At 34.7% G+C, this 12,133-nt stretch overlaps 2 protein-coding genes across 2 annotated transcripts in view; one reads left to right on the top strand and one right to left on the bottom strand.

Annotated features, from left to right (window-relative positions):
- Positions 1-8,758, bottom strand: part of LOC132548011 (sodium/hydrogen exchanger 10-like) — a 53,681-nt gene extending 44,923 nt beyond the window's left edge. Inside the window, exons 1-5 of the mRNA XM_060211824.1 lie at positions 8,632-8,758; positions 7,894-8,154; positions 6,478-6,615; positions 5,842-5,958; positions 2,849-2,903 (exon numbers count right to left, since the gene is read on the bottom strand). Of these exons, the coding sequence (XP_060067807.1) occupies positions 2,849-2,903; positions 5,842-5,958; positions 6,478-6,615; positions 7,894-8,154; positions 8,632-8,758 (698 nt within the window). The remainder of the gene's footprint in view (positions 1-2,848; positions 2,904-5,841; positions 5,959-6,477; positions 6,616-7,893; positions 8,155-8,631) is intronic.
- A 958-nt stretch (positions 8,759-9,716) lies between these two features.
- Positions 9,717-10,865, top strand: LOC132548010 (ribosome-binding protein 1-like). The gene is made up of 2 exons (XM_060211823.1): positions 9,717-9,816; positions 10,267-10,865. The coding sequence occupies exons 1-2, from the start codon at positions 9,717-9,719 to the stop codon at positions 10,863-10,865; spliced, it is 699 nt and encodes a 232-aa protein (XP_060067806.1).
- Positions 10,866-12,133: the final 1,268 nt, after the last annotated feature.

Raw genomic sequence — 12,133 nt, 5'->3', positions numbered from 1 at the left:
TCTGTAATTACACTTACCCATGTAGTAGGTGATGTATACAGGTCTGTAATTACACTTACCCATGTAGTTGATTATACAGCTGTAATTACAACACAAAAAGTAGGTGATGTAAATCTGTTATTACAACATCATGTATACATAAAATAAGTGGCAATAAAGACTTATCGTAAAACATTACAAAACTCAGTCTAAAATCAAGAAAATAAAACTGAAAAATCAGCCATATTTACAAAATATCATCATTGCATTAATTAATGAGTAGATAAAATCAAAGTTATTTACTTTTTGTATATGACAGTAATGATACAAGTCAGAATATATTTCTATGATGTTTCCATGACATTTTACTATAAATTTGCAATTATTTATGATTACATCTATTTTCTTAGGTTTAAATTTCAGAATGTTTTAATAAAAATGTACATACTGAAAAATGAAATTATCTTAATTATTCTAAACTGTGAGAGGAAATGACATCTAACTATTAATTAAAATGCTCCAGGATGGGAGAAGTTAGAGTTGTTAGGAGGCAAACATCAACTGGAGAGGGAAAAGATTTCAGTTAAATCAAATTAGAGATAATTGATTATGGAACACATGTACTATTTCCTATTAAGGCAGAAAAAAAGCAAAAAAAGCTGTAGTTAAATAGCAGGTGATTTTATATTCATACTGGCAAAATGTCCACACAAGTATATATTGTTTATTTAAGTTAGTTTTTTTAGATTCAGGGCTAATAAGGGTTTAACATTGAATATTTGATTTTATAAAGTAAAAGCACATGATAAATATCAGATATTACATCGTTTTACACAACATTAGGCTAAACAAATTAATTAGCAAAGAGGTCACAGGAAATTATTGTAATCAATAGTTATATACATTTAGATGCCTCATGCCCAATGGCCAATTATGAATAATACATTTTCACATTTTCCCAGAAATATATTTTCACATTTTCACATTTTTCCAGAAATTCTTAATTTTGCAGCTAAAGATTATTTTGATCAAGAATATACATACATCACTACATGTGCATATATTAAAAAACCTTTAACAAAGGGTTAAAACAGTATCTAATATGTGATCATGTTGTTAAAGAGAAGTGAAATGAAAAATAACTAAACAAAAAGAAAATGAATTAGATTTAAAAGAAAGTAACAGAGACGGCTAGAACAGTATAGGGGAGTATTAACGACGATAAGGTTAGCTGACATAAGTTTAAAAACCTGAAAGTAGTTAAGCAGTAGGGGTACAATTTTTGTGTCAATGTAATGTAGAGGTGATAATTATATGTCAAATGTGATCACACAAATCAGGCAAAGAAATGGACAGAACAGACATTGACAGAAAAATCAATAGACATGAAGAGAGATGGAGAGAAAATGGGTGATAGAGAGAAAAAATAGCTCCGCAAACGCAGGCAATACCCCACAGCCTAATTATAAAGTTGGGTGCAGGGCTGAGATTGTGAAGAACCTCAAAAGGCTGTGTAGGTCCATAGGCCTAACATGCCCAGTGAAAATGGTGATCGCTGGTGATGTTGTTCTTGAGATAATGAGCGGAATGCAAATTCAAGATGGCGGCCGTAACCGCCATATTGGATATCGGGTGACAACGAAAAACAATAGGGTTGTGTAGGTTCATGGCCCCAACATGCCCAGCGAAAATGGTGATCACCGGTGATGTCATTCTTGAGATAATGAGCGGAATGCAATTGTGGACGGACGGACAGACAGACGGGCGCCGTGCATGATCGCAATACCCCACACCCTTTCGGAAAGGAAATAAAAAATGAATGCTTGCAGAAACAAAATATAAAAATACAGATATGAACAAGCAATCATAAAAATGGCTGACAGAAGGACAGAAAAACACAAGAAGGAATGTATAGCTTGGAAAAATAAACACAATAGAACAGAGGAAATATTTTCATCACTCAAAATCTAAGGATAAAATGCTTGCTCCGACAAACGTAAAAAATTGGGCCTCCACATTAATTTGGGGAAATTAAAAAGGATAGCGATGAAGGTTTGAGGAATATGAATATGCACTCAAGCTGTATTTCAACCGAGGATAAAATCCCAAGGGTTCATGAATAATGAATGTGATAAAAGAAAACTTGTTAGTTAGGTATGGGATACTGAGCTAATGTGTTGGTTTGATCCTTACCAACTGAAACTGTGTGGAAACAAGAGATACAAGTCAAAAGGATTACGCATGATAATAATATTATGTTGTCATGGTAACCTTAGTGGCACTCACATGGTACTTTATTAATTCACAGCAAAACATTCAAAATCTTCTGTACTTATTGAATATCAAAAATTGAAAAAAAAATCCTTGATTAACATGTCAGGAAAGAATATATTAGATAGGAATTTGGTTAATACTTAGCAAAAAACAACTCATTTGAAAATTTGCTTCTTCTTATAACTGTAACCTATGCTTTTACAGTATTTCCAATCAGAAATTGGCACAGAAACATCAAACAAATTACAAAATATATAAACCAAACCTAACATACCATACAAACAAGTTGATACATCAATATATTTCATATTTCTGATAGTGTCAAATACCATATTTTGCCAGTTTTTGATAAGATATGCCAGTCACTTATAAAGTATTGATAATGACACAGCATAGTGAAATACACCAATGATAAGAGGGCCACATTGAAGTACATATTGTATTAAATGTGATGTCATTAGAATTAATTAGAATTAATATTGCCACATTATGAATACAGCATTGATAGTGATACCACATCAAATTATACAGGACTGATAGCAATGCCACTTTGGTATAAATTATTGATGGTTTTGTCATGTTCCAACATCATTACAGCATTAGTTCCTTACAAACATCTTTACAGCATTGGTTCCTGACAGCATTAGTTCCTGACAAACATCATTACAGCATTAGTTCCTGACAAACATCATTACAGCATTAGTTCCTGACAAACATCATTACAGCATTAGTTCCTGACAAACATCATTACAGCATTAGTTCCTGACAAACATTATTACAGCATTAGTTCCTGACAAACATCATTACAACATTAGTTCCTGACAAACATCATTACAGCATTAGTTCCTGACAAACATCATTGCAGCATTAGTTCCCATTATTACAGCATTAGTTCATGACAAACATCATTACAGCATTAGTTCCTGACAAACATCATTACAGCATTAGTTCCTGACAAACATCAGCACAGCATTAGTTCCTGACAAACATCATTACAGCATTAGTTCCTGACAAACATCATTACAGCATTAGTTCCTGACAAACATCATTACAGCATTAGTTCCTGACAAACATCAGCACAGCATTAGTTCCTGACAAACATTATTACAGCATTAGTTCCTTACAAACATGATTACAGCATAAGTTCCTGACAAACATCATTACAGCATTAGTTCCTGACAAACATCAGTACAGCATTAGTTCCTGACAAACATTATTACAGCATTAATTCCTTACAAACATCATTACAGCATAAGTTCCTGACAAAAATCATTACAGCATTAGTTCCTGACAAACATCATTACAGCATTAGTTCCTGACAAACATCATTACAGCATTAGTTACTGACAAACATCATTACAGCATTAGTTCCTGACAAACATCATTACAGCATTAGTTACTGACAAACATCATTACAGCATTAGTTCCTGACAAACATCATTACAGCATTAGTTCCTGACAAACATCATTACAGCATTAGTTCCTGACAAACATCATTACAGCATTAGTTCCTGACAAACATCATTACAGCATTAGTTCCTGACAAACATCTTTACAACACTAGTTCCTGACAAACATTATTACAGCATTAGTTCCTGACAAACATCAGTACAGCATTAGTTCCTGACAAACATCATTACAGCATTAGTTCCTGACAAACATCATTACAGCATTAGTTCCTGACAAACATCATTACAGCATTAGTTCCTGACAAACATCATTACAGCATTAGTTCCTGACAAACATTATTACAGCATTAGTTCCTGACAAACATCATTACAGCATTAGTTACTGACAAACATCATTACAGCATTAGTTCCTGACAAACATCGGCACAGCATTAGTTCCTTACAAACATTATTACAGCATTAGTTCCTGACAAACATTATTACAGCATTAGTTCCTGACAAACATCATTACAGCATTAGTTCCTGACAAACATCATTACAACATTAGTTCCTGACAAACATCATTACAGCATTAGTTCCTGACAAACATCATTACAGCATTAGTTACTGACAAACATCATTACAGCATTAGTTCCTGACAAACATCATTACAGCATTAGTTACTGACAAACATCATTACAGCATTAGTTCCTGACAAACATCATTACAGCATTAGTTCCTGACAAACATCATTACAGCATTAGTTCCTGACAAACATCATTACAGCATTAGTTCCTGACAAACATCATTACAGCATTAGTTCCTGACAAACATCATTACAGCATTAGTTCCTTACAAACATCATTACAGCATTAGTTCCTGACAAACATCAGTACAGCATTAGTTCCTGACAAACATCATTACAGCATTAGTTCCTGACAAACATTATTACAGCATTAGTTCCTGACAAACATTATTACAGCATTAGTTCCTGACAAACATCAGTACAGCATTAGTTCCTGACAAACATCTTTACAGCATTAGTTCCTGACAAACATTATTACAGCATTAGTTCCTGACAAACATCATTACAGCATTAGTTCCTGACAAACATCATTACAGCATTAGTTCCTGACAAACATCATTACAGCATTAGTTACTGACAAACATCAGCACAGCATTAGTTCCTGACAAATATCATTACAGCATAAGTTCCTGACAAACATCATTACAGCATTAGTTCCTGACAAACATCATTACAGCATTAGTTCCTGACAAACATCAGCACAGCATTAGTTCCTGACAAACATTATTACAGCATTAGTTCCTGACAAACATCATTACAGCATAAGTTCCTGACAAACATCATTACAGCATTAGTTCCTGACAAACATCAGTACAGCATTAGTTCCTGACAATCATCATTACAGCATTAGTTCCTGACAAACATTATTACAGCATTAGTTCCTTACAAACATGATTACAGCATAAGTTCCTGACAAACATCATTACAGCATTAGTTCCTGACAAACATCATTACAGCATTAGTTACTGACAAACATCATTACAGCATTAGTTCCTGACAAACATCATTACAGCATTAGTTCCTGACAAACATCATTACAGCATTAGTTCCTGACAAACATCATTACAGCATTAGTTCCTGACAAACATCATTACAGCATTAGTTCCTGACAAACATCATTACAGCATTAGTTCCTGACAAACATCATTACAGCATTAGTTCCTGACAAACATCCGTGCAGCAATAGTTCCTGAAAATTCCACTACAAAATACACTAATGATAACAAGGCCTTACCAAAATATACAATATTGATAGTAAATATACTATTAACAATTCATCATTGATATAGAGTATTTGTTTTATAAGTCCAGCAATCACTACGGACATTAGTAGCCATGTTGTAATATAACTGACAGTTAGGTTACCATGAATGGTGTACATTGTAGAATGATACTAGGAGGCCACTTAATGTATAACCATCAGAAGTGGGCAAGGCTGTTGTGAACAACACAGATAGTATGGTGATAATGCAAAGTGCATGTTATTACTGATGCCACATCGAAAAACAGAGCATTAAGTTATGAAGAAGTGCACAGCACTAATACAGTGATGTATACAAGGTCATTGAGTGCATTATTTAGATGATTTTTTCCGTTATCATACATTAATATTACCATCTATCTCTGCTCCTGAAGTTGATAGTTTCAAAAATATCTGGAAAAACACAATGGCTGCTCCGTCATTTAAGAGAGATTCTCCCTCAATCACCATAGCCAGCTTTTTAGAAGCTCCTGTCAAAAGAAAATTATTGAAATAGTCTTTTGGGGTTTTTTTTATTATTATCATTTAAACAATTAGTATTAGAACGAAAAAGCAACTTATGGTTGTCTTTTTTTTTAATGTGACATATTGATAAATAATACATGGCTGTAGACACATAAATGCTTATATATTTTCTTATTTTGTCAATAAAATTATATATACTGTGACAAGTGTGAGAGACATTGTCTAGTCAACTGATGATTTACTGAAGTTAAATAGCATCATCTATCATAGTGTGAGATATATTAATTAACTTACCTGTTTCAGAGTGGGAGACACTTCTTAAAGATATCACAGGTATTATGAAACAATATGTGTATTTTTTTCTTTTTTTTACATCTTTCAGAAAAAAAATTAGTATGGATCTCCAATAATTGAAAAAAAAAAAAAAAAAAACAAGCAGAAATTTATTTGAAGATAACCAATATATCAGTGAAACTTTAAAAAGTTGAACATCCTTGACAAGGTGTCCAACGTGTATATTATACCTAAATCTCTGAGCAATGCCACCACTGCCACTGGATCTGTGGCGCTGAGTATGGCACCAAACATCATCCCTGTATTCCAATCCCAGTTATAAGTGAAGAGGTAACGAGCCAGGATACAGGTAAAAAGTGAGGCAAGGGCTGTAACACAAAATACAGGTAAAATGTGAGGTAAGGGCTGTAACACAAAATACAGGTAAAATGTGAGGCAAGGGCTGTAACACAAAATATAGGTAAAAAGTGAGGCAAGGGCTGTAACACAAAATATAGGTAAAAAGTGAGGCAACGTGAGGCAAGGGCTGTAACACAAAATATAGGTAAAAAGTGAGGCAAGGGCTGTAACACAAATTACAGGTAAAAAGTGAGGCAAGGGCTGTAACACAAAATACAGGTAAAATGGTAAAAGGACTGGGACACAAGATAGAGTTATAATGTAAGGAAAGGACTGAGACACAAGATACAGTTATAATGTAAGGAAAGGACTGAGACACAAGATACAGTTATAATGTGAGGAAAGGACTGAGACACAAGATACAGTTAAAATGTAAGGAAAGGACTGAGACACAAGATACAGTTATAATGTAAAGGACTGAGACACAAGATACAGTTATAATGTAAGAAAAGGACTGAGACACAAGATACAGTTATAATGTAAGGAAAGGACTGAGACACAAGATACAGTTATAATGTAAAGGACTGAGACACAAGATACAGTTATAGTGTAAGGAAAGGACTGAGACACAAGATACAGTTAAAATGTAAGGAAAGGACTGAGACACAAGAATCAGTAAAAATGTAAGGAAAGGACTGAGACACAAGATACAGTTATAATGTAAAGGACTGAGACACAAGATACAGTTATAATGTAAAGGACTGAGACACAAGATACAGTTATAATGTAAGGAAAGGACTGAGACACAAGATACAGTTATAATGTAAGGAAAGGACTGAGACACAACATACAGTTATAATGTAAGGAAAGGACTGAGACACAAGATACAGTTATAGTGTAAGGAAAGGACTGAGACACAAGATACAGTTATAATGTAAAGGACTGAGACACAAGATACAGTTATAGTGTAAGGAAAGAACTGAGACACAAGATACAGTTATAATGTGAGGAAAGGACTGAGACACAAGATACAGTTATAATGTAAGGAAAGGACTGAGACACAAGATACAGTTATAATGTGAGGAAAGGACTGAGACACAATATACAGTTATAATGTGAGGCAAAGGCTATAACAAAAACACCGGCCTTTTACAGGGTGTTCTTTTTAGAATATTTAATTTCAAAGAAAAATCAAAACATTATTTTTCTTCGTCTTAACCTTTCATGTAGTCTTACATAGGAAAATTCAGATGTAGGACCTATCAGTTCATGTCATATACCTTATTAGTTATTAATCAGTTACTCACCTAGGCCAGGTATAGCAAGCAGGACAACCTGAATGAATGTTTTCATAAATGTGTGCACCTCCATCGCAAAGGCAGATTCAAAGATGAGTACAGGTAAAAATATGTTGAGTAAAAGATGAGGATCTATGTTGACCACACCAGCGTACTCATGTATTCTTTTGTCGTGACCAGATAGAAGCCCAAACAATACTCCAAGTACAAGGAGTACCACTGTGTAAGGCATTCGCAAATTGAGGCTCTGGATGACTCTACGGACCAGGACTACATGTAAAGGAAAACCAGTTATAATTAGGAACAATTAATGATTCCATGAGTATATGGCATTCTAAACTTCCTTAAAAATGTTTATCAATACATCATTCTGTATCCAATATTTTCACGATTTTTCATAAACACACTTTTCGTTTTTGTCAATTTTGGAGCCATTTAAAGATAAATATAACATCAAAAACTGATAGAACACCTCCCCCGCGCGTGTTGGGGCAAAGGGAGACAACCATTGTAAATATCTGTATTAAACTATCGTAACCAGATTTTCAAAAAAAAGGTAGGTGATTGATCATGTCAATATGGTTTGGAAAAAGATATATAAATCCGTAGACATTCAACTGAAATTGTAAAATCCAGGGATAGTAAAACAACGGTGGTTGTAATGTTTCCGGATACAGCTATACTGTGTTCGCATGTCAACTTATCAGCATTGGATGTAGAGGAGACAACCACACTGAATAGCATTACCTCCAACAGCACAGCTGCAAAATATGAAGAAGATAATGGCAGACTCATGTTCGACAACGTGATACTTCTTGGTGTGATCAGTGACGTTGTCATAGTGAAGTGTCGTCGTCTCCACGGTGGTGTTCATTCTGAAATTAGTATAATAAATATATCACGACTCATTCTTGTAGTGAAAGAATTATACGGAAGTAAGTGCATCGCCATTGTCAGTCTCTGACCATGTGACGTCATAATGACGTAACGTTATGGTGACGTCACATTGGTTTCAAGTGCTGTTCACAAAGTGCTCGGAACAAATACTAGTTAAATAAAAGATAAACAACCAAAGTGAAATAAATTGTTAAGTTGGTATAAAGTTTAATTGAACCCAAATGAAGAGTGTTTTTACAAAAACAAATATGGCTTGAGATTTAAACAATTACGTAAATGAAATTCGACATAGGTGAAATGGTTAGATCCAATACATGTAATGAATGGCGATCACAATGTGAAAATGTCCTGCACGGTCCTGAAGTGTAACACAAATTGAATATTTGAATCATAAACCCCAGTTATATATAAAAGCACACTAAGTATACGTATACTTTAATATATACCATAAGCTGATAACATAAACCCTTGTAACACACAATCGTCCTATATCTTAAAAAAATGACATATATGTCGCGCGTATCTCCCCTGGGATTTTTTCAGTTTCTATAGTTTTTTTTTTCGATCGATGACAACTTTTGTTCAATTATTACTCGTGCTATATATTCATTTCATTTTTTGAAAACCTCAATATTGGTGTCAAACCAATATGTTCAGCGTTGTGTATCGTTTGATTCATATGCCATATTTTTTTAGTTACTTAAATATTCAATATTCTAAATTTTAACCACAAGTTTTAAATTATTGCAACGCAAAATAATAGTGAAAAGCGGACGCCGTGCTCACAACAGTCACTGGGGTACTATTTAAGGAAAAAAAATACTTGTTGAAAATAGTCTTGTATAATTTATGGAAATGAATGTAACACTACACAACTTGGGATAGTGACTGCAGACGAAAATGCTCACGGGCTCTACACAGGATACTGGTTAACGATGAGGGCGCTACTTAACCACGTCAGTGTGGTACTGACTGGGGACTCAATTCTATCCCGAATACTGACTAAGAATATAGAAAAAAATAACTCAAATACTGGTTAGGGACGACTAATTACTTTCCCGGATACTGGCTGGAAACACAAAACTACACTATGGATCGGTTTAGGACAACACACTTTCCCGGGTATTGGCTAGAAACACAAAACTACACTAGGGATCGGTTTAGGATAACACACTTTCCCGGATATTGGCTAGAAACACAAAACTACACTATGGATCGGTTTAGGACAACACACTTTCCCGGATATTGGCTAGAAACACAAAACTACACTATGGATCGGTTTAGGACAACACACTTTCCCGGATATTGACTGGAAACACAAAACTACACGGAAGATCGGTTTAGGACAACGCACTTTCCCGGATATTGGCTGGGGAATCTCAAAAATCAACTGCAAATACTGTCTAGGGACGTAAACTATCCAGGATTAGGTAAGTTGAATACATTGTAATGATATGTGCTAACTAACCCCGGATACTGGTAAAGGATTCAATGCTACACCGGATACTGGTAAAAGAAACAATTCTACGCCGGATACTGGTAAAGGACACAATGCTACACCGGATACTGGTAAAGGACACAATTCTACACCGGATACTGGTAAAGGACACAATTCTACACCGGATACTGGTAAAGGACACAATTCTACACCGGATACTGGTAAAGGACACAATTCTACACCGGATACTGGTAAAGGACACGATTCTACACCGGATACTGGTAAAGGACACAATGCTACACCGGATACTGGTAAAGGACACAATTCTACACCGGATACTGGTAAAGGACACAATTCTACACCGGATACTGGTAAAGGACACAATTCTACACCGGATACTGGTAAAGGACACAATGCTACACCGGATACTGGTAAAGGACACAATGCTACACCGGATACTGGTTACGGACACAATGCTTCACTGGATATTGGTTACGGACACAATGCTACACCGGATACTGGTTACGGACACAATGCTACACCGGATACTGGTTACGGACACGATGCTACACCGGATACTGGTTACGGACACAATGCTACACCGGATACTGGTTACGGACACAATGCTACATTTCATGCTAATTAAGAACAAATCGATACCTTGACTTAGGACACAACACAACCCGGATACAACCCGAGCCACCGGTAAATCTTTACAAAATAACATCGCGGAGTTTATGTCAGCGTGCGCCTTTTCTATTACTCAAACACTTAACATTAATTCGTTCATGAGATAAAACTCAGAGACTGAAACCCCTGTCATTGACAACATGGTATATAATTGTGCGTGTTAAAGAAATGCATGATAGCGATAAAAGTGACGCTCGTGAAAGATAGTATGGAGTAGAAAGGCCGCCCAAACATACAAAAGAAGGATCTACTTCCAGCACCAACGGACGAATATATCTGGCTCTTTATATATCGTGTTCTAATGTTTCACAGCATTAGTAGAAAACGTGAGAGTATATTCATTCTTTTGAATTGACACGATTGAAAATAACTGTACAACCTACAGTATATATTGTTCAAACTTTTATAACACAACGTTACTTCTTCAAGGGCGAACGTCATTCGACTTATTATGAAAGTATCTATTTCTTGTAAATTTAGACAGTGATTGTTACAAAACAATATCACGATTGTTTTAAGATATCAAAGTATATTTAAAGTTTATAATGCCTTTTTAAACAATTCTGAAAAAAATGAAAGTAGATACAATTCTTAAGCCCGTCCTAAATGCATCCATGATTCAGAGAAATCTTTTAGAAAATCATTAATCACCTTGAAAAGCACAAGTAACAAATAACATTATTGGTCGTTTTCTTTTCTGAAAGTAAGCATTTACATTACAATTGACTTTTAGTTCAGTTGATAATGTATTCAATAATTCGGCATTATTACCAATACACATTTTACAAATGTTCACTCTATGTGCCATCGATGGTGAAACCCTTGGATTTAGAATGTACCCTACCTGCGAACTTCTTATCCATAAAATGACTCCACTTCAAATTTATCGACTGTTTTTGTTTTGTTTTGTTTTGTTTTTGTTTTTTTTTGTTAATTCATTAAATTTCAGAAACGTTTTAAAGCTTAGATTAGATGGGAAATATTTTTAAAGTGTTTGAAACTTGAATAAATACAGTAATAGAAACATGGACATCTTTACCACCAATACAGAATGTTCTGTCTAATCCAAAATAAAGGTACTTGTATGTCTTTGTATCTAAAATCTGTGATGAGACTTGTGGCTGTCAATCTTGTCAATACGAGACTAATCTATCAACAAATCACATGCTGAAATTCGTATCGACATATTTTTATTTATTGCTTAAAAACGTGGCCATTAACACA

Source organism: Ylistrum balloti, unplaced genomic scaffold (genome assembly GCF_031769215.1).
Source record: "Ylistrum balloti isolate Yb309-2 unplaced genomic scaffold, AGI_CSIRO_Ybal_v1 Utg369994, whole genome shotgun sequence".
NCBI lineage: Eukaryota > Metazoa > Mollusca > Bivalvia > Pectinida > Pectinidae > Ylistrum > Ylistrum balloti.
This window is presented reverse-complemented; position numbering and strand designations above follow the sequence as displayed.

Coding starts and splice junctions, on each gene's coding strand:
- LOC132548010 (XM_060211823.1), top strand. CDS start 9,717: ATGAGGGCGCTACTTAACCACGTCAGTGTGGTACTGACTGGGGACTCA. Junction 9,817..10,266: donor AAAAAATAACTCAAATACTG/GTTAGGGACGAC, acceptor ATACTGGTAAAG/GATTCAATGCTACACCGGAT.